At 36.4% G+C, this 23,540-nt stretch overlaps 2 protein-coding genes across 13 annotated transcripts in view; both read left to right on the top strand.

Moving 5' to 3' along the window:
- FSD1L (fibronectin type III and SPRY domain containing 1 like) overlaps window positions 1–14,793 on the top strand; it is a 69,468-nt gene extending 54,675 nt beyond the window's left edge. For all 3 annotated transcript variants that reach the window (XM_041762047.1, XM_041762044.1, XM_041762046.1), the window contains 3 exons: window positions 290–541; window positions 4,199–4,287; window positions 8,780–14,793. In XM_041762047.1, coding sequence (XP_041617981.1) covers window positions 290–541; window positions 4,199–4,287; window positions 8,780–8,902 — 464 coding nt within the window. In that variant the 3' untranslated portion in view covers window positions 8,903–14,793. The remainder of the gene's footprint in view (window positions 1–289; window positions 542–4,198; window positions 4,288–8,779) is intronic.
- Window positions 14,794–21,596: 6,803 nt separating this feature from the next.
- Window positions 21,597–23,540, top strand: part of FKTN (fukutin) — a 73,353-nt gene continuing 71,409 nt past the window's right edge. For 4 of the 10 annotated variants that reach the window (XR_005988985.1, XR_005988986.1, XR_005988984.1 and 1 more), the window contains exon 1: window positions 23,096–23,391. The gene's annotated coding sequence lies outside the window, so the exon portion shown is untranslated. The other 6 variants (XM_041762876.1, XM_041762874.1, XM_041762869.1 and 3 more) reach the window with 4 other exon arrangements.

Genomic DNA, 23,540 nt, shown 5'->3' with positions numbered 1-23,540 from the left:
GTTTGTTTAAAACTTTACTTCATTTTACTTTGTATTTTATGTATATGCATATCTTTTAAAGAGATAATAAGGAATAAAAGTTTTAAAACCTTTTATAAATGAGAAAATTTAATAGGAAATATACAAGTAAAGTTATAGCAGATACTCTGCGTTTGTTGTCTGTGTTAATATGGTTATTTTTTCTGAATCAGATTTTTTGTGCCATTCTGTGGGATAAGAGATAGGTAAAAATCTATGTAACTCATAAAGACGAAGTAATAGTCAAATTTGCCTTTCTGATCTTCTGTAGGAGACACTGCTATTGAAAGTGGACAACATTACTGGGAGGTCAAGGCCCAGAAGGATTGTAAATCCTACAGCGTGGGAGTAGCATATAAGACTTTGGGGAAATTTGACCAATTAGGAAAGACAAACACTAGTTGGTGTATCCATGTCAACAACTGGCTACAAAACACATTTGCAGCAAAGCATAATAATAAAGTCAAAGCCTTGGATGTTGCTGTTCCTGAGAGAATAGGTGTATTTTGTGATTTTGATGGGGGTAAGTTTACTGATTTTCTCATAAGTCCTTTTGTCATAATTGCTTATATTTTAGTACTTTTCTTTGGTAATTGTCAATATACAATTTCCATTAATATAGTGGTAATGGTGTCTTGACCTACCAGGATTTGATCACAAACATATTCAGCTCTAGAATTGACTGGAAGTGTGTGTGATGTTTGCCGGAAGCCTTAAACAACAGTCATCTGTAATATGCTTTTAAGTCTGAAAGAATGGTTTTCTTAGTTTTAGTCTTAAGCGTTAAAATTTTTTTCTATTTTAATTCTTTCCTGACCTTATTTTATTACCTATAAAGAGTTGTGGAGTCAGATTTTTCAAGTTGGAGTAGACCTTAGAAATTGCCCAAACCATGTGCCACACAGTACAAAATACTTATTATGGTTGTCTCTGCAGGTAGTTGTCACTGCTGTGCTTAAAGAGCTTTTTAATATGAAATTTAAAGCTTATTTCATTGTTGGACAGTACTTAGTAGTAGAAAGTTTTTCGATAATTGACTCACCTTGTTTTCTAATAACTTCTGAGATTACTGTCCTTAAATTTTGTCACCTGAAGAAACACTGAATTATGTTCCCTAATCCACATTCTCATGATAATACTTGTTAAAAAACTACTAACATTCTTCCCTTGCTCTTTTTCCAGACTATACATTCTCTGTATCATTAGCTATTCCTCTTACTCCTTTAATTTTTCAAAACCTTATAAGCTGCTGTGGTTATTTTCTGTGTCAGCATATTTCTTAAGCATTGATTCTCAAAGTAGAACATGGAACTTCTGATCATCATGGACATGTGATTTGGCAACACAACTTCTAGTAATGTGACTTAATAGTACTGTTGGTCTATATTGAACTTATAGCCACACAATCCACTAGGTCTTTTTCAGGGAGTTGCAGTCAGATTGTCTTTTTTTCCCCCATGTGTTAGGCAGTTTAGTGTGTTCAAACTCAAAAGGAAAATACTACATTTGTCCTTAAGTTTCTTTTCTCTTTTGTTTCAAATTTTTATTTTAATTCTAGGTAGTTAATATACAGTGTGATACTGATTTCAGGAGTAGAATTTAGTGATTCATCACATACATGTAATGCCCTGTGCTCATCACAAGAGCCCTCCTTAATACTTATCACCCATTTTAGCTCATCCCCCATCTACCTCTCCTCTATCAACCCTCAGTTTTTTCTCTATAGTTAAGAATCTCTTACGGTTTCACTGTCATAGAGTTGGCCAAGCTTTTTGAAAACTTTTGTTAAAGTCATCTAAAAAGTAACTTGATTTATCTTTTGTAAAATTTGCTTAAGCTTTTTGAATTAGGTACTTGATAAGTATCTTCACTACTATCATCAAAATATATATATATTTTTTGAGAGAGAATCAATGAGCAGGGCAGAGGGAGAGAGAGGGAGAGAATCTTAAGCAGGCACCATGCCCAGCACAGAACCCAATATGGTGCTCAGTCTCATGACCCCGAGATCATGACCTGAGCCAAAATCAAGAGTCAGATGCTTAAACGACTGAGCCTCCCAGGCATTCATATAAAAATTTTGAAGATGCGACTATTAAGTTAGGGAACAAAAGTAATTCCCTAGATACTTCTTTCCAAGTTGACACTTTGAGCTAATAAAACCCTATTTTGTCATTTTAAGTAACATTATGTCCAAATAATTTGCTGAGCCTTCAACCTAATTTCTCAAAAGAAAAAAAGTTAACTTTGGCTTGGTTTAATTTTAGTGATATGTTAGTTTTGCTGCATTCTTTTTTATCTACTCACTTTGAATCAAATAATAATTCTCCTCAGGACATATATACACATTTTATTCTTTTTCAACTCTCAAGATAGCTCGCTCTTACCCTTTTCTGTCTCTTTTCTCATACTTCATGGTTCTTCAAAGATAGTAGTGAGAAATGTAATTGCTAGCCTAGAACATAGGGTACAGGAAAGAGTTGTTAATGTAGGATGGGATCAGATTCTGAGGGCCTTGACAAATAATGATAGGCTGTCTTTTTTAGTACTTGAGGGAAAGGAGTTTCTGGGCATTTTAGAAAACTATAGTCATATATGATGGTAATCTAGTTTTAGAAATATTGGAGAGTATGTGGTTAAATATGAAAAAGATTGCAAATATAGGGTAAGACTTTTCAGGAGTCAGTCTTTAAACAGTGTAGGCAGGACCATATTTATTTATTAAGTATTATATTCTTATTGCCTGACAAGTGCTTTTCACATAGCAAGCTCTTAATAAGTATTGGTTCAGTGATTAGTATTAACAAGGGCCTGAGCAGTATGGAATCAAGAGGAATGGATTTGATAGTAGTAGTAGAAGTTATAGGGCTCAGTAACTAAATATGGATTGGAGGGTAAACAAAGAGCAGTTAAAAATGACTGAGATTCCAGCCAGTGTGGTCAAGAGGATGGTATGTGATCAGAAGCATGGGAACATAGTCCTGGAGAAAGATGAGATGCCATCAGGACAACCATATGGCACAGCTGGCTAATACTTAGAAATTCAATGGTAGAACTCAGAAGACTAGAGCTGAAGCTGAAAGTTAGACACGGCATCACAGAGTGGCTACTGAAGATCTCACAGACTTTACTACTGTATACTAACTTTGTGAGCATACATAGTTTGGCTAATGTTTTGAGGTAATGTATATAAAGAACCCAGTGCTTTAATGGTAGACATAAATAATAGTTTCTCTTCTTTGTTTTGTGGTAGCTGAGTCATTAAGGGAACATTGTAGAGAGACAACAGAGCCTGGACAAGTGCCTACATTCAGAGTAGGAGAAAAGGAGACAGGAGGTATCCTCAGGGTTAGAGATATGGAGAAGTCATGGGATAGAATTTCAAGAAGTGGAAATAGATGTAAGGAGGCCATCAGATTGGACAGTTAAGTGGTTAGAAAGACAGTAATTTTAGTTGCATGATCATGTTGAAAGACTGTGAAGGTACTTTAAAAATTAGAAAAGCTGAAGCAGTGGGATGCCTGGGTGGCTCAGTGGTTGAGCATCTGCCTTCAGCTCAGGGCATGATCCTGGAGTCCCGGTATCGAGTCCCATATTGGGCTCCTTGCATGGAACCTGCTTCTCCTGTCTCTCTCTCTCTCTCTCTCTCTCTCTCTCTGACTCTCTCTGTGTCTCTCATGAATAAGTAAAACCTTAAAAAAAATTTAAAAAGCTGAAGCAGTGATAATTATGATTTCAGAGACTGAAATGAGTATGGCTTCAAGTGGTTAGAAGACAAGGTTTGATAGAGTAAGTTTGATAAGCCTTAAATGAAGATAGGAATTGCATAGAGAAGCTGGTTATAGCAAGAATGGGAAGAAATAGCCCGGTTTTTACTGAGTTAAGAAAACCATTTGTTAAATAATGATAAAGTAAAGAAATAGTTTATAGTTGAGTAAGTAGAATAGTGCCAGATTATGGAAGCACTATGGAGATCTTGAAAATCAGGAAAGAAAATTAAATTTTGGCTTTTCCTTAGCATGTGTACTAATTTTCTAGTGAGAATTTCTGAGTCCAGTCTGTATAATTTGTAACCAAAAAAAGTGCCAAAATATGTATTAAGTTACTACTTTTACCCATGATTTTGTGTTAGATTTAATAAAATGTTTTTGTATAATAATGCTTTTTTTTCCCCTTTTAGGTCAACTTTCTTTCTATGATGCAAGCTCAAAACAGTTGTTGTATTCCTTTAAGACAAAATTTACTCAGCCGGTACTACCTGGTTTCATGGTTAGTACTTAATTTATATTTTCTTTGGCTTGGCAACTTTAAGGAGAAAAATCTGTGCTATATATTTGGGGAAGCCAAATACCTTATTTTTTTCTTTATATTCTTCCCTCTTTCCCTAATCTCTCTCTCCCAAATCTGTGATTGTCTCTATATTTTTGGTATTTTTATTGAAGTAAGTATTATTACATAATTATAAGAATGCAGTTTGATGAATCTTCATAGGACTGCACACATTTTTGTAACAAGTGTCTAGATCAAGAAATGGAACATTATTAGAACCTTATTATCAGAACCCCTTTGTGCCTATTTCTAGCCCCTAGGATCAACTGGCAAAGTGGCTACTATCTTGAGTTTTAATACCATAAATTCATTTTGTCTCCTTTCCAACTTTGTATAAATCATACAGTAGGGATCCCTGGGTGGCGCAGCGGTTTGGCGCCTGCCTTTGGCCCAGGGCGCGATCCTGGAGACCCGGTATCGAATCCCACATCAGGCTCCCAGTGCATGGAGCCTGCTTCTCCCTCTGCCTGTGTCTCTGCCTCTCTCTCTCTCTCTCTCTCTGTGTGTGACTATCATAAATAAATAAATAAATAAATTTTTTAAAAAATCATACAATATCTTTTTGGTTCAGCATTATGTTTGTGAGATTTATCCATGTTGTTCTATGTGGTGATAGTTTATTCATTCTTACATAGTTTTCCATTATATTTATATGTATTGTTTTCCATTAGATGAGTATGTCATCATTTATATATCCATTGGGTTCTTGAGTGGTTTACATACTGATATATGTATTGCAAATTTCTCTTTCACTCTGGCTTTCCTTTTCCCTGTCTTATTGGTATCTTTTGATGAACAGAAGTTGTTCATTTTAATATTGCTCAATTTATTAAGATAAAAACTTACGGTTAGTACTTTTGTGTTCTATTTAAGAAGTCATTTTTACCCCCCAAGGTTATGAAAATACTCTTGTTTTCTTGTAAAGCTTTTTAAAAGATTGTATTTATTTATTCATGAGAGAGATACATAGAGAAAGGCAGAGACAGAGGCAGAGGGAGAAATAGATTCCCTGAAGGGAGCCTGATGCGGGACTCAATCCCAGGATCACGACCTGGGCCAAAGGGAGACTCTTAACCCCTGAGCCATCCAGGTGCCCCAAAGATCCTTTTTCTGTTGCAGTATGGTGTCATCTTTATAAAATATTAGATGAGTCTATGTGTGGTAGGCAGACACATACATAGACACACATACATAATTTGAGGACTACTCCATTTCAGGTTGATTTATACAAGAAAAGGTCATGATTCTACACAAAATAAAATGTGGTTTGAATTTTTTTTTAATTAAGAAGATGTTACTGCTTCTTCCTATCCTTTATCCTTTGCATTTGTCTGTAGTTTGGGCTACTGTGGGGAGTTCTGCAGTACAGTTGAGTTCCTCAGTATTCTGGCTTAAGTCGGGTGCTACTTCTACAATCAGAACGGTATATTTCCATTGCAGAGCTTGTAGAAAGTTTTGTATGTGTGATCTTCATCATTATCCTGACTGCAGCTTCTAACTATGAAGAGAACATATTCAAGGTGTATGTGGGGTTAAAACAGTACTTTTAAATCTCACAATTGATAATGATAATTTATTTACCTTGGGTACCCTAAAATCTTAAATTTAGAAGTCCTAATAACTTTGATTTTTCATTAAAAGTAAAAGGGATCAGTGAATAAAGTTATTGTTCATAGAAAAATACTTAGGTATTTAGAAAAAGGTTATTATTACTTTGCCAGAAACCTCTGCTGTATTATGTGTTTTGGCTGTTTTTCCAAATAGGTCAATCAGGAACAAATTTTTTTAGCATATGAAACTCAAAGTAATTTTTTCCCTGTGTCTCAGAGGGTAGATTTCATGTTTAATTTGAGTCTATCTCACATAGATATAGAGTGAGTTTATTGCTTTCCGTTCCAAATAATTAAACCACGATTTATTAGTAAATGTTGAAAGATGCTTTAGGAAATGTATCTTCAAACTGGTTGGAATTATTTTTTTCCTTCATTGAAGGCTGTATTACTAGGTAACTTAAATTTTTTTTGTGTACAAGATTAATTTTCTTTTTAAAAGTAAGCTTACTGAGGTTAATGTATAGGAGTGTACAGTTCTTTGGGACTTGACAGATGCATATAGTTGTGTAACACCACCGTAAGCAAGACCTCAAACATTTCTATCACCCTAGAAAAGTCATTCCTTTGTTGTGGACTTCTCTGATCATACCTATCCCTGGCAGTCACTAACCAGGTTTTACTCTACAGTTTTTGCCTTTTCCATAATATTACAGAAAAGGGATTGTATGGTATGCAGACTTTTGACTCTGTATCATAATACATTTGAAATTCATCGATATTGTGTTTATCAGTAGCCTTTCTTTCTTACTGGTGAGGAGTGTGTGTTTAATTGTTGACTATGTATGTATGTATGTACCAAACGTTATCCACTTACCAGCTGAAGGACTTTTGGATTCTTTACAGTTTTTGGCAATTTTGAATAAAGGCACTGTATACATTTGCAAGTGGGTTTTGTGTGAATATTCATTGTCATTTCTCTTGGATAAATACCTAGGAGTGAGAGTGTTAGATCACATTGAAAATGCATGTTTATCTTTAAAAGAAGCTACCGACTTGTTTTCCAAAGTGGCTGTATGATTTTTGCATTCCTACTAGAAATATATGAAAGTTCACCGCATCCTTGCCACTATTTGATATTGTCAGATATTTTATTGGTCAGCAATTGTAATAGGCATGTAATTGTATTTCATTGGGGTTTCACATTTTCCTAAGGACAAATGACGAGCATTTTTCATGTGCTTATTTGCCATTTGTATTTCTTTGGTGAAGTGTATACTATTTGTTCATTTTTTATTGGGTTGTTTTCTCATTAATGAGTTTTAAGCTTTCTTTATGTATAATAGATATGAGTCCCTTAGCAAATAACTGTTTTGCAAATATTTTCTCCCAGTTTGGCTTTTCTCATTTTCTGAACATTTTGAAGAGAAGGTTTTCATTTTAATGAAGTCCCGTTTATCCATTTTTTTTCTTTTGTAGATCATGCTTTGCCTAACTCAAGGTTACAAAGATACTTTCTTTTGCATTCTTCCTAAAGTTTTACAGTTTTACGTTTTACATTTAGGCCCGCGATCCATTTTGAGTTATTTTTTTGTATATGGTACCAGGTCTGATTTTTTGCATATGGATTCCAAGTGTTCCAGTACCACTTTGAAAAAGACTAATTTTTCTTCATTGAGTTGCCCTTGCACCTTTGTGCTCGATGTTCCAAATAAATATGTTTGTTAATCACTTAAATAATTTACAAAAAAGTAATATAGTGGTTTTATGATCACAGAGCTGCTTTTGTATGTTGGGAGTTATCATTACTGAACATGCTAGTTTTAAAAATTTGGAATGTTAATCATACAGCTATAAACTTCACATGTCAATAAATTCTTTGGTACAGTACTGTAGTCACTTAGTAAATATTGAACACTTTAGGATATAATTGAAGGTGGGACTACTTCAACAGTTTCTAGGTCCCTTGTCTCAAGCTATGTCTACTACAAACCAGGCACTTATGATAATTTAAATGATCCATTCTCACATATTTTAAATCTTTTGAGTCTGTTCCAAATCAGTTATTGTTCATCTTACTGAATGATACTTACTCTGTTTACAGGCAAAGCAGTTTCATCTTTCATGAACTTATTCACATTCATAATAGATAGACTATGGCAATGTGGTATATGTGGATATTGCCATTTGCATTTTTCTCAGAAGTCCTTAAAGAATTGTAAAGAGTTCTTACTATTAACAAGTTAGGGAAAAAATAACGGATTTTACTGTTAACACAGGAACATTAGATTCCTATAGTCTCAGTTCACACCTCATTATCATAATCTAAAGAAATAATTGGGATAAGGAAATTGGCTCTTTTTGCACTTCTCTTATTGTGAAGTTTAGCATCAGTAATAATAGCCAATATCCTTTGCCTATTAATCCTAAAAAGTCAACCTCTAAATTTCTGGAACATTAGATTCCTATAGTCTCAGGCCACACCTCATTATCATAATCTAAAGAAATAATTGGGATAAGGAAATTGGCTCTTTTTGCACTTCTCTTATTGTGAAGTTTAGCATCAGTAATAATAGCCAATATCCTTTGCCTATTAATCCTAAAAAGTCAACCTCTAAATTTCTACAGCCCCTAGTTTCTTCTCTTACATGCAGTTCCAGTGTGTTCTTCTACCGTAAAGACTCCCTCTCGCCTCTGTGGTTCTAAGACTCTTGAGTTAGCCTTTCCAACATCCCCTCAGTTCACATATGAAGGTTATCAGTTTGGAGCTTGTTCACTTGTTCACATATGTGGCATTTTGCCTTTCAAATGGAACTTTAAGGATCACCTAAGTTCTAATTTGATTTGAAATCTAACTGAAGCTTTGTTTCACCTTTTCTTAGGTTTGGTGTGGTGGACTTTCTTTGAATACTGGGATGCAGGTGCCAAGTGCTGTGAGAACACTTCAGAAAAGTGAAAATGGCATGACGGGTTCAGCTAGCAGCCTCAACAATGTTACTCAGTAATGCTTACTCAATATGTTTACCCCCTTTTTGATTGGGTGGCCTTTTCTGTGCAGTTACTAATCCCAGAAATTTCTGAGTGGTGGAAATCAGGTTTGCTACACTCTGCTTTAAGGCCTGGAATGTATTAGCATTAAGCATCTAGTACAAAATACTCACAGGAACCTACTGCGCAGGATCATCAAGCAAGCAGATACCACACAAGAAACTGATGTTTTGAAGAGTAAATGGGAAGAAAGGCAGTGTTAAAATAGTTATATAAAACTCATTTTTTTTGTGTGTTTCTTGGGTTACTTTGGCTCTTCTGCTATGTTTAGTTACCTATGGTAGCCCTAGGACCTGAGAGGAAAGCATTAAATTTTGTCGTCTTTCCTCTATACTTTATCTCATCACACTGTTACTAGGTTCATACACTGAAGCTTTAAAAAAAAAAAAATAGTCTTCTAAGGTTTTCTAAAAATTGAAATAATTGGTTCAGGATGCTAGAAAGGCTTTCTTACAATGGTTTGTTTTTCTCCTTTTATAAATAAGTTTGAGTTTTGCTAAATTATCCTCTTTTGTTTACTGACTAGATTGTGTGTCATTTTCTCTTTTCCGAATGTCGTGATATTTCTCTTATGGTTAAAACTCAAAATAGAGTGAATAGGAAGAGTTTGAAGACATAGTTGCTTAAAAATCACCAATACTTTAGTTTTTACCTGCTGCACTAACAGTGGCAAAGGGATACGCTTTGTATGTTGCCTTGTTTAAGTAGACTTCTTTTCACTCCATCATTTTGGATGATGGATAAAATTTTTAAAAGCTTTCTATTTTCTGATTTTGTTGTCTAATTCAATACTACCTTTAATAGTTATCTTGGTAAAATTCCCACTTGAATTTGATAATAATTGATAACTATACTTTTATTGAAGTTATACATTAGGTAGAAAAACCTACACCATTTATGTTTTATCTCAGAAGGCTAGGTCATAAAGGAAGGTGCCTGAAACTATACTGAAGTCATTTATGTCTGGTTTTTAGTAAGATATGGAAGGGTTTAAACAAATGTTTTGAAAAAAGGTCTACATATCTCTTTCACTTACTTGCACATGAATTTTTCAAACATAACTACTCAGATGTTATTTTTCTTTTAATCCTTTTGCAACATTCGTTTATTTCCTAAAGGGGTATAATTCTTCCAAAAATTATCATAGACAAATCTTTCCCAAACTTAGGGAAAATGTGTTAAACAATGAATAAAACACATGGAATTGAGAACGTATCTATTATTTAAAGGTTGGTTAAAATTTGTTATACAAGTTCTTTGAGCCAAACTGGAAGTTGTGATTACAGTATTTAAGGATTCTTTGAGCATTTTGAGTGGTCTCTGGATTTTACTTTCTCATGTTGACTTTCATTCTTATTTTAAGTATATTGTGCTAGACAACCTTCTCCCGAGAAGTGATTGTTGCTGCTTACAGCTGAGTTGTCTATTATCGAAAGGCCTGTGGAATAGGTATAGTGGATTCTCTCCTATTAAAGTTTACTGCTTACTGTTAGGATGTTTTGTTCATTGGTAAAACAAACCTAAATGAGAAAATTCCTTTGAACTGGCTATTATTTTTCCAGAAGACATTTATATCTTCTCTAGTATATCATGACATATTGGTACTTTTAAAGACCAATGCAGTTGGGAGAATGAAGTATGTCAATAGATATCCTTTTGATTCTCCAAACAAAGTAGAATTTTGGGTTTTGTTCTTCTTAAAGATCTTCAAAAAATTGTTTGGATGTTCTTTTCCTTACAATGGGGTTATTCTAGGACCTAAGGAAACAGGCAGTTAAAATTATCTTTCATAGAGTCAAATCTGAAAGCAGTGAGTTAGTGGTGGAATGGCTTTGTGCGAACACTTACACGTATGTATTTTAGCAAAAATGACACAGAAAAAGCCAGATGTTCTTGTATAAAATTTTTTACTATTACGTCTTACGTAATTGTGTCTTCTCTTTAATTCAGTGCCTTCTTCCTCTAAGCGTGCTCTTGCTCCATGCCCCATGCAGTGTCAACTGATATTTAAGCCAGAGACCATTATGTTATACTGGTTAGGGCCTTCTATTTGCAGGGGTATGGAGAAGAGGAAATATTAATCAGGGGCTGGAGGAGTGCATATGATTCTTTCCTGTGCTCATGCCATCATTTGAAAACTTTCATATAAAATTTTCTAATATTCATTTGGAAAATTCATTTGAAGTAATAGCAGTTATGACTTCATTATAAGAATCTGAGATTACCCTCTTACTGTGCTTCTTCTTAAAGGTCTCTAAATATAAAGAACAAAATGTGTAGGGTTTTAAGTTTATATGTGTTAAACTGGAAAAGTTTGCCACCTTCATTTTCAAAATAGAAAATAATCAACTGTAGTGCCTATTTAAAAAGTCTCACATTAAGGTAACTAAATATATAACATTTTCATTTGAATTAAAAAATATTGAGCTTTTTTGCTTAATTCAATGCATTATGGGAAGGCAGTATACCCTTTCAGACGTTCTTTATTAGTTTATTTACTCTTTGTTGACAGGTCAAACATGATTGCTTTCTGTAAAAGAAATGCATGAGAGGTTGACGGTAATGGATGTATCATAGGTATAAAAAAATTGTTTTATAAAAACACGCATTTAGTATTGCATTTCTCTTTTAGCAGTTGAATCCCAAACCAGTTTTGGTAAACTGGATAAAGGAATGAAGGAATTGCCTTAAGCACTTTAGAAAAAGAATTTTTTCACAATTGATTTTGATTATTTGGGCTTACCATGTCACATACATCTTTAACTTTTGGTAAATATGTATATATCAAGCATTTAATAACTGAGCGCACATAGCAATTTAATATACAGTAATTCTTTGAATGTTCCAGGTGTAGGTAAACAAATTGATAGTATTAGAAGTGTGCCTGTCTGTACATGGGTTTTATTGATGGCATCTGTAACATGTTGACAAACCGTTAACAGCCACTGTACAGCTAGACTTGGCCTACTTAGTTCTGCAAAGAGTAATTTTTTCCCATATTATCATCTAAAGAAACACATTGGCTTGGTTTTGTTTACTCATTTGTTGAATTAAAGTATAAATAGTATCATGTATAATTTGAATTTTTTGTGACTGATGGTGGTACAAATAATAAAAGTAAATAATTTGTAATGAAAGTTTAATTAAGCTAACATACTCCATTTCATTACTTACCTAGAATGATTAGTTTTTCTCTGTACTTCTAAAATTATAGTTATTTTTGTTTCTTTTGAAAACATGGAAAAAGTTGGAAAAGGATATACATGGAAGATGATTATTTCAAAGAGTATTAATTTTGGAAGAGGACACTGTAGACTTCTTAGTATAAAATATGGTGGATTCCAGGCTAAAAATACTAAGAAGTATATTTTCAAATTATCATAATTCTTTTTTTTATCGTAGTTCTTTTTTAAAAACCCCATATTTTTTAGATCAATGTCCATTCATCAGCTAATTCATACAGCAGATATTTAAGTGTCTGTGATATGGGCAGCCATGCTTTGTATTTAGATTTCCACAATTAGTGAAGTTTGATTTATTGTGCATATAGTTTTACTACCTTTTTGAGTAGTGTGACAAAATTTGTATATTAAAAACAATGTTTTGCTAATAAGTCAAATTTTAAAAAGTTTGTTATAGTTTATAAAAAATTCAGATTAACTGCTTATAATATGGTTTACTTTTATATAGTCACATAAAATGGGTCTAGAAAACTTTCTTCCTTGATTTTATTTTAAACTGGATATATTCTCTTAGGGAAGTGTATAGTCAGCATAAATTTACTCAATACCCAAGTAACCATAAAGTTATTTGCTATTTTTAACCAAAATGTACATTTCATAATGCTGGTACTGAAACGTTATAATAGATTATGAATGTTTCTTTAATCACTACAGAACGATTACCTCATGTTCAGTATAATTTTAGTTTTCTGTGTATTTTACAGTATTCACATTATCCAAATATTTGTGACCTGATATGCTTTGCTACCTGGAATATTTGATTAATGTAAATACAGCTTTTTGAGTAGTTTGGAGTTTAAATGGACTGTATTTAGTATATGTTGCTTTTATTGAAAAGATATTGTTGGACTTGTCATATAAAGGTTAGTACTGGCTTATAAATAAATAATAGATTGCCATAGTACTTTTCTCCTCAGAGTACCCAATTATTAAATTAAAACAGTATTTGTTATTTCTGGGTCAATATAAGGTAATCACTTTTGATTCATAATCATTTGACCTATGTTTAAACATATTTTCTTAATGATACCCATTCACTATAAGTTGGTCCTTGGGAATGGACATGTACAGGACTTCACAGTATGTAGAGCAGAAGGTGGGTGAATGTGTTTGCTTTGGCTTGGAGTTTTCATAAGTTTGGACTAGTTTTAAAATTAAGTCAAATTATGATTGGTAAAAGGCCTTTTTATTAGTATTGGAAATTTTTGGAGAGCCTGAGGGCTATAAGAATGCATATATATTTTTTAACATTTTCAGTATCTCTAAGGTACCAAAGCACAGAGTCTAATTTACCATTTAAGGGAGACTCTTTAAAATCAAATTTATAACTAATTCATACTATAAGATATGTAATAGTTAAAGTTTTGGATCAATCTACATTAAAAACCACAATCTTTAAGATTTCTGGATATGATATAAAAAGTATTTTGGTTTCATCTCTTTTGAAGTAATTAATTTAAAATTAATCACCATAGTTCTACCATATACTAACTAGGCCTATGACCTCTACATAAATCATTTCTCATCTTTGGGCCTCCACTGCCTTACATAAAATAATTGTAACTTGTTTGTCTTTTCTCACATGTGTGAGAATTTGTGAGAAATAAAATGAAATGGAGTATGTGAAATTGCTTCAACACCATAAAATGCTATGTAAATGTAAGATATTATTTTCAGTTAATAATGGATTTAAGTGTTGGGATAGTTCCAGATGCTCTTTCTTTTAATAAAGCATGTGCTTAAAGTGGTATCACCAGGACTTCAAAAACCAACAAACAAACAAACAAACAAACCTTCCTGATTAAAATGCCCTTTAACATTCTTTAATTTCTGCATGACCTATGGCCTTTTTGTGTTTTTTGCATCAAGCTTATTACTCTATATATCAAGACTTTGTACAATTGTAAACGTCTCTCACAGCATTAGTGTGTCAGTGTAGAATAGTAGCATAAATAAATGATTTAAGCTATGTTTCCATTCAGGCATTTGCACTTTCAATTTATGACTGCTCAGTGCCACATACAGAGTGAATTTAGCCCAAATAATTATTTCCAAACAACCAAATGATTCAGTAGTTTTTTGTCATGGGATAAATGATATTAGGTGTATGTGCCCACTTAACATTTGACAACTTTTGTTGCATTAAAAAATATGATGAAGCATTTCAAAACTTTGCTAACCTGGGTATCATTTAGTATCTCTCCTAACATTTTGTTTTTGCTTTAAATTGGATTTATAGATTATCTTGATCTATAGCTTATTTGGTATGTCTATCATCTGGACATGGTTTTGCTATGCAGTTCTGATAATAAAAATTCTGATTCCTCAGGTTTAACCTTTAAGTTATGAAGAACATTAATGAACTACTTAAAGTGTACTCAGTTCTGCAAACTAGTGTTTTAATAAGCATATTGCCTCATTATCCTTGGAAACGAGACAAAGCCTTTTAAACTTTAACTAGAAACTTTTTAACTTTAAAATAGAGTATGCAAAGTGGAGTAACTTGTATGTTGAAATGATTGTATGTTCTGTATAGAATGACCAAGTTAAGTTCTTACAAAAGCACCTGGAATATCTCATCTAAAAATTAAACTTTTTTCTGCTTTCTTTTGCTTCAGTGCTTGCATTTTTATCACCTTTCATTAACTATCTACAATGTGCTGTTGGGAATGAGAAGATAAAAAAGCCCCCACAAGCTTATATTTTAGAGCAGTACTGTTCAACAGAATTTTATGCAGTGATGGGAAGTTCAATATTCGTGCTGTCCAACATGGTAGCCAGGAGCCACAGGCAGCTCTTGAGCACTGTAAATATGACTAGTTCAGCTAAGAAACTGAATTTTTTATTGTAATTCATTTAAATGTAAAGAGCCACATCTTACTACTCCCTACAGTTTTGTACAGTGCAGCTATAAATGAAAGATGAAACATGCTATAATATAAATCCAGGACTTAGTTTCTGTCTTTGAAGCTTGTCACATCTTGGGTTACATTTTGGCAGATTGTAGCTAAAAGAGTCAGAACCAGGATCTAAGCCTTTTTAAAATGTGTTTCCTAACTTGAAATTGGTTTAGGAGAAAAAAGAAAACCAATCAATGACTAAATGAGACCAGAGCTCCGAACTATGGTTATTTTCACCAAAAGGTTATTTTCACCAAAAGAAGAATGAAGGGAGACTGGATCCTCTTGAGTCATAGGGAGAGAAGTGTGACATAGATACTGAGAAACCAGTACCCTCCTATAGAAGATGAAGTGGAGAACAGTTTAGCAATATTAAATACACACACCTTCGAACAGCTAATTCCATTTATTGGTATTTGTCTTACATACAAATAAGCCAGTACTCATTATAGCTTTACAAGAGCAAAATACAAGCAACCTAACTGTCAATTGAAGAAAAGATAGGCTACCAGAATTCCAAAGACTCCCCTTTTCTAACTTGCTGCACTAACAAGATATCATTGTTACATACTTTTCTAGATATAATCTGCATGCCCTTTCCCCAATAAATTTTACAAATACGTAGACTATCATGGGGGTTGGTTTCTTCAATTAGAGTCCTTTCCATGAATATCAGTCCTTCTGTGCCTGTCTGAATCTCTGTGGGATAAGAACTCAGGAAATCGAGTGCACTCTACTTCTGTCCCAAGTGTTTCCCTTATTAAACCGTATTTTACATTTACACTGCATGGGATTAGTAGTATGTTTATGCCCCTTTTGCACAAGGTCACCACAATGATTAGAATATGGTGCTTCCAAGTAACCCTACACACCTGTTCCAGAATATGCTACTAATGGAAGGGTACTCATGAAATGGAAAGAGCAAGTCTAACAGTATGTATGGTGTGACACATGGGGGTATATGTGCACCTAGACTTGGGCAAGAGAGATCCCTGCCCTGATCCTTACACTGGCTGTGCCTCTTCACGGAATGAAGAAGAACCCAAAGGATTGCACCCACTTGGAAATTCATGTTCCCCTATCCACTATGCATCAGACAGCCAGAACCCCTGGCTGTAATTCCCTGCCCGACCAGCCCAAAAGCTTGATTCCAGAACAGATGCAGGCCTCTTTGTGAAATCATCCTGAAGACAGACTGTGCTACAGTTTATATATATATATATATATATAATATATATAAATATATATATAATATATATAAATATATATATAAAATATATACATAAATATATATATAAAATATATATATTTTTATATATATTTATATAACACTTAAAGGAGTGGCAGTTCATGATGGATGGGGCTTAGATATCAGACCAGGGTGTCCACGTGCATGCATACCAGGACTCTTGTGGTAAGCTGAGACTAGAAATAAAAGGAGACAGACCAGGGCCTTGTGAGAACAGGCCAACCTAGTTGTGCTCACACTTTACAGTATATGTCTGAGAATTCCAAATTTGATCCTAAATTTCTGTTTTTGAGAAGGAATATTTGCCAAGGTAGAGGATACATACTTATTTGATGGTTCTTTACTTAGTACTTAAAATATGTCAGAGTTAGTCTCCATTTGTACTCTTGCCCCAGGACCCAGAATGTTAGGGTGGGCCAAGATGTAATCCCATAGCAGAGTAATGTTTTTATTTTTTTTATTTTTTTTAATTAATTTTTATTGGTGTTCAATTTACCAACATACAGAAAAACACCCAGTGCTCATCCCGTCAAGTGTCCACCTCTGTCCGTCACCCATTCCCCTCCAACACCCGCCCTCCTCCCCTTCCACCACCCCTAGTTCGTTTCCCCGAGTTAGGAGTCTTTATGTTCTGTCTCCCTTCCTGATATTTCCCAACATTTCTTTTCCCTTCCTTTATATTCCCTTTCACTATTATTTATATTCCCCAAATGAATGAGAACATACACTGTTTGTCCTTCTCCGATTGACTTATTTCACTCAGCATAATACCCTCCAGTTCCATCCACGTGGAAGCAAATGGTGGGTATTTGTCGTTTCTAATTGCTGAGTAATATTCCATTGTATACATAAATCACAGCTTCTTTATCCATTCATCTTTCGATGGACACCGAGGCTCCTTCCACAGTTTGGCTATTGTGGCCATTGCTGATAGAAACATCGGGGTGCAGGTGTCCCGACGTTTCATTGCATCTGAATCTTTGGGGTAAATCCCCAACAGTGCAATTGCTGGGTCGTAGGGCAGGTCTATTTTTAACTCTTTGAGGAACCTCCACACAGTTTTCCAGAGTGGCTTGCACCAGTTCACATTCCCACCAACAGTGTAAGAGGGTTCCCTTTTCTCCGCATCCTCTCCAACATTTGTTGTTTCCTGCCTTGTTAATTTTCCCCATTCTCACTGGTGTGAGGTGGTATCTCATTGTGGTTTTGATTTGTATTTCCCTGATGGCAAGTGACAGAGTAATGTTTTTAAAAGACTTTTTAAAATATTTATTAGTTTGACAGGGAGAGCAAGCACAAACAGGAGGAGCAGCAGGCAGAGGGAAAGGGAGAAGCCGGCTTCCCACTGAGCAAAGAGCTCGATGCAGTGCTTGATCCCAGGACCCTGGGATCATGACTTGAGCTAAAAGCAGATGCTTAACCAACTGAACCACCCAAGTGCCCCTAAAATATTTTTTTTAATATTTTTTTTTCATTAATTAGAGCACGAGTGAGGAGAGGTACAGCAGACAAGCCGAATCCCAGTGAACAGGGAGGCAGATGTGGGACTTGATCCCAGGACCCCAAGATCATGATCTGAGTTAAAAACAAATGCTCAACTGACTGAGCTCCCAGGCACCCCTACCTACATCTGAGTAATTTTTAAAAGATCTCTGGGGCGCCTGAGTGGCTCAGTTAAGCGTCCAACTCTTGATTTCAGCTCCAGTCATGATCTCAGGGTCATGGAATTGAGCCCCAAGTTGAGCTCTGAGTTCAGGGAGTCAGCTTGAGATTCTCTTCCCCAACCTCCTCACGTGCACATGTGCACTCTCTTTAAATCTTTTAATAGAAAGATACATCTTTGCCTATAATAGAGACTGCTTTTACCCATTCTTGTACCCTTTGTCCAACTGGATTGGCTGACCAAGTTAAAGCATACTGACTGGGCTTCTCTGGTATGCTAGAGAAGTACTGCTTCCACCAGTTGAGTTGTGTTTACATCCTGTTAGCTGTTTGTTCCCAAACCCTGTTACACTGTCAGTCATTTTAATTATAGAATTTAAATATGACCTAAACCAATGATACACGAATATGAAAAATTCTAAGTTGAGGGAAACCTTAAACATAGCTAAAAAAATAAGTCACTGACAAGACAGTCGTGTCCAAGGTAATTGTAAATGATAGGGAAGGACTGCAAAAACAAAATCTCAAAAATATAGGCTCTTTGACTTGATTGCTTCACTTGTTTAAGTTCTTGGTCCACTTAAAAAAAATAAAGTAGGAATAGTAGATGATGCATTGTGCCTTTAGTTTACGTGGGAGAAATAGTGAGAAGCTCCAATCAGTTGATGTGTATTTTAAAAGATCTTCGCTCAAAAGATTGCCAATGTAATCCTCGCTTTAACTGCTGTTTTTTGTTTTTTAGGTCTATATGGAAAAAGATTTGTTATGTATTTGAAAAGTATTTACTTCTAAGAACCTGATGATAATTTTTCCCTTTTCTTGTTCATTTTTATGATAGCTTTCAAATATACAGAGGTAGAGGCTATTAATGAGCACTTTATGCTCATCACAGATTTATCAGTTACTAAAATTTTGCCATGTCTGTATCATCTTTTAAAAAGGTTTTTAAAATTTCGCCTATAAGCATTGCAGTATGCGTCGATGATGACTTAGTCTTTTAAACACAGCCACATTGTGTTAACATTCTTAGCAAAATTAACAGCACTTCCTTAATATAATCTAATGGCTCTGTTCATATAAAAATTTTGTCTCAAGATTTATTTTTTTTTAAGAGTGAGGGCATGCATTCAGAGGCAGAGGGAGAGGATCTCAAGCAGACTCTACACTAAACAGGGAGCCTGATACAGGCTCAGTCCCACAATGCTGAGATCATCACCTGAGCCTAAATCAAAAGTCTCACGCTCATCCAACTGAGCCACCCAGGCGCCCCTCAAAATGTCTTTTTATGGTTGTTTTCTTCAAATCAGGATACAGGCAAGGTCTACACACTGCCTTTGGTTTTAGGTCTCTGATTTTGTGGTAGTTCTCTCCCTCCCTCCTCTTTAAATTCCATTGATATACTGGGGCCTTTACCTCTTAGAATATCATACATTCTGAATTTGGCTGATTGCTTCTCTACATACCCTTTGTTAAATCTAGAGTTTTGATTAAGTAAGTGCAGCTTCAATTTTTAGGCAAGAATCCTTTGCAAGTGGTGGTGTGTACTTTCTGCTGCATCACATCATGGCATACACAGTGTCTCACCCCAGATCAATCATAAGATTGATCAGCGGGGTGGGTTCAGGTGGTGTCAGCCTAATCCACTTATTAATAAGTTCCCCATCAAAAAAATAATATAAAGTTAAAAAGTTCCTCATCAACATTTCACCTAAATTTTAACATCTATTGATAAATGTTCCATATTTCATCAGGAGTAGCAAAATGGTAATTGTTCTTTAATTCATTTATTAGCTAGAATTCTAATTAGCATGTTGGCTAACAGTTCATGGAAGAAAGGATAAAATGCTTGATGTTTTTCCTTCATCAAGTTTTACAATAGAGATTTGGTGCCCTGGCAATCTTCAGTTATGACTAGTGTGCTTCTCATTTTTAAGAAATTATAAAGTCAAGAATTTTTATCTGTAGTGTTTCAGTCAATAAATTACTCATTTTGATGCTCACATTTTCCCATCTTAGGTCTGCCAAGTTAGCACTCGTGTCCAGTGATCCCTTTAACCTTTGATAACTTCCTTCCTTTGGGTGTTCTCTTTTTTATGAATCTACCAACTACTAGTTCTAAGTATACAGAACTAGTTCTTCTTTTTTTTTTTTTTTTTTTTTTTACAGAACTAGTTCTTAAGTAATAAGAGGACTTGGACAAAATAAGTTTGTATGTACACGGAAAATTTCTAAAAGGAAAAATAAGAAACTGGTATAATAGGAAATGCGGGGAGTAAAAAAAAAAAAAAACCCATTATATGATGTTCCAAAAAACAGAGTTTAGAAAACTCAGATATATAAAAGTATTTTTAGTTTTTACGATGGACTGATAATAGTAATCTTTGCATAAACAAAATTTACAGTATTTAGTGCTTTATACAAAATTGACGTCAAAATCGATACATATCTGATTCTTTTTTTTTTTTGTATATTTTTTTTATTGGAGTTTGATTTGCCAACATATAGCATGACACCCAGTGCTATATGGAGGAAACTTAAATGCATATTGTTAAGTGAAAAAAACCCATCTGGAAAGGCTACATAGTGTATGATTCCAATTATTTGACATTCTAGATAAGGCAAAAATATAGCAACAATAAAAAGATCAATAGTTGCCAAGGGTTGAGAAGATGGGGGAGGTTATGAATAGTGGAACATGGGATTTTGAGGGCAGTGAAACTATTTCGCATGATACTATAATGACGAGTACATATTATGCCTTTCACAAAACCCATAGAATTTTACAACACAAAGAGTGAACCCTACTGTAAGCTCTGGACTTTTTTTTTATATTGGAGTTCAATTTTCTCAACATATAGCATAACACCCAGTGCTCATCCCACCAAATGCACCCAAGCTCTGGACTTTAGTTAATGATAATGTATCAGTATCAGTTTATCAGTTGTAACAAATGTAACACACTAATGAAAGACACTAATACTGGGAGAAACTGGGGTGAGGAGAGAATGAGTATATGGGAACTCTGTACTTTCAGTTCAATTTTTCTGCAAGCCTAAAACTTCTCTAAGAAATGAAATCCATTAGTTAAAAATATAATCAATTGGCCATATTTGCATGGGTCTATTTCTAGACTCCTTTTTTCTTCTGTTGATCTACCTATCATCTATCTATCTATCATCTATCCATCCATTATCTATTTACCTATATACCTATCCTTTCATCAATACTGTCTTGATTCTTGTAGCTTTATATAAAGTAAGTCTTGAAACAGACTGTAAATTCTCCAACTTTGTTATTTTACCTTAAAATTGTTTTGGCTATTCATATTCCTTTGCCTTTCTAAATTATAGAATGATATTGTCAATATTTTAGCACTGGGTGTTTCTCTGTATGTTGGTAAATTGAACACTAATAAAAATTAATTTAAAAAAAAAATAAAAGTTATTTCTGCTTGACTAAAAAAAATTGAATTAAAACTTTAGAGAATAAAACAAATAGTGCTAGAGCAAGTAGACATTCATATGCAAAAAAATAATAACTTCAGTCTAAACCTCACACTTTATATAAAAATTCAAAATCGGGGCACCTGGCTGGCTCAGTTGGTAGAGTAGGACTCTTGATCTTGGGTTTGTGAGCTTAAGCCCTATGTTGGGTGTAAAGATCACTTAAAAACAGAATCTTGGGCACCGGCACCGGCAGCAGGAGGCAGCAGGATGGTGAAGCTGATGGCTCAGTACACCAAGCCCTGCGGGACCGCGAGCTGGATCTCCAGGGGTAGAGAATTCCTGTCACTGAAGGACTTATCAGGCTCTACATATCTGATTCTTACCAATCCTTTGGATTTCACTGTGAAGTTAAGAAAACCAGGGCCGGGGGCAGCCCGGGTGGCTCAGCGGCTTAGCGCCGCCTTCAGCCCAGGGCGTGATCCCGGGGTCCCAGGATGAGTCCCACGTCCGGCTCCCTGCACGGAGCCTGCTACTCCCTCTGCCTGTGTCTCCGCCTCTCTCTGCCCGCCCCCTCCCTTCTCTGTGTGTGTCTCATGAATAAATAAATAAAATATTAAAAAAAAAAAAAAGAAAGAAAACCAGAGCCGGAACTGTATGCGTGTGTACTTCCCCCTGGAGCTTGGAAGTCCTGCATCTCCACCTCCTGAGCAAGAACAGACTATTTCCCACTACATCCCCGTCTCACTTGATGGATGGTCCCCAGACCAGAATTCAGGGAGTTACTCTGAATCCCTTTGCATAGCACACGCGCTATTAAAACACACACACACACACACACACACACACACACACCACCTCCTCGTTTTATCTGAAATCTGCATCTTCAGCATCCTGCAAGCTCACACTCTTAGAAGCACAGCTCGGCTGGGCCTCTGCGGTCCTTGCTCCAGCTCCAAGCCTCACGTCGCCTCAGCTTGCCAAGCGATGAGATGGCAACAGGCAGGAGAGCGTCAGGGGTCGGGGAAGCAGCGGCCGGAGCTGCGGACGCGCAGACGCCCGGGGCAGTGCCGCGCGGTGGTCCCCGACGACACCGGAGGAGCCACGGCTCTGCGCTTGACGGCACCTTTTGCAGCGGTTGCTGGGAACGCCGTAAAGCGCAGTTGCCGCCGCTGTTGGGTGAGGTAAGGTGTGGGAGACGCCGCGGGGCCGCGGGGGGGTGGGGGTGCGCCTTCAGACGTCGTCGCTGGCCGGTCGGATGCGCTCCCGGTGCATCCCCAGCTTTCCGGGCACCTGCTTCCCCGCAGCGGCCGGGGCGGGCCGCGGGCTGAGCGCGCTCGGGGCGGGCGGGGCGGCGCTGAGTGAGGCCGCTCGCCGGGACAGCCCCTCCCACGCCCCTGGGCGGGTCCGCGAGGAAGAGCCGCGTCCTGGGACAGGCGCGGTTTGGGGGGGCGACCGAGGCGCTCGTAGGACTTTGCTCGGGGTGGCGACGTCGGAGCAGGGTCGTGAGGGCCGTCTCGGGATTGGCGGGAGCACCGGCGCTGGGGGGTGAGCGGCGGCGAGCGCGGCGGGCCGTGGGGCGGCGGGTGCGAGGACGCGGACGCGCGGAGAGCGCCGGCCTGGGGCAGCCCGCGGGCGTGTAGGGCCGAGGCTGGAGAGGCGGGGGGGGGCGGGGGGGCGGGGACCTCGACGCCTCCCGCAGCGCGGGCGCTTGCTCGGGCCGTGGGAGGGAGGGACGACTCGGTTAACCATCTCTCTCTCTCATCCTGAAGCTTTCCCGGTGGGTTCAACAGGAGCCTAGGAGTGGGGAGCAGCCTTCTCTTCTGACATGGGTGAGGGAGAGAGTTGATGGAGAATAAAATTGTTAATCTCGAATTTGCTGAATTTGAGGCGTAGGAAGTAGACTTGGAAATACAGGCAGATGGAGCGCGTACATTGGGAACTCAAATAGTAAGTTGTCTCTCAGAGGGCGGTAGTTAAAGATCTTGAAATAAATTTGCTTTGAGGAATACATTTTTTTTTTAAGATTTACTTATTTATTCATGAAAGACAGAGAGAGAGAGAGAGAGAGAGAGAGAGGCGGAGACACAGAGAGAGAA

The sequence above is a fragment of the Vulpes lagopus genome, chromosome 7, assembly GCF_018345385.1.
Source record: "Vulpes lagopus strain Blue_001 chromosome 7, ASM1834538v1, whole genome shotgun sequence".
Lineage (NCBI taxonomy): Eukaryota > Metazoa > Chordata > Mammalia > Carnivora > Canidae > Vulpes > Vulpes lagopus.
The sequence above is the reverse complement of the archived record's forward strand: the minus strand, read 5'-3'. Positions and strand labels throughout refer to the sequence as shown.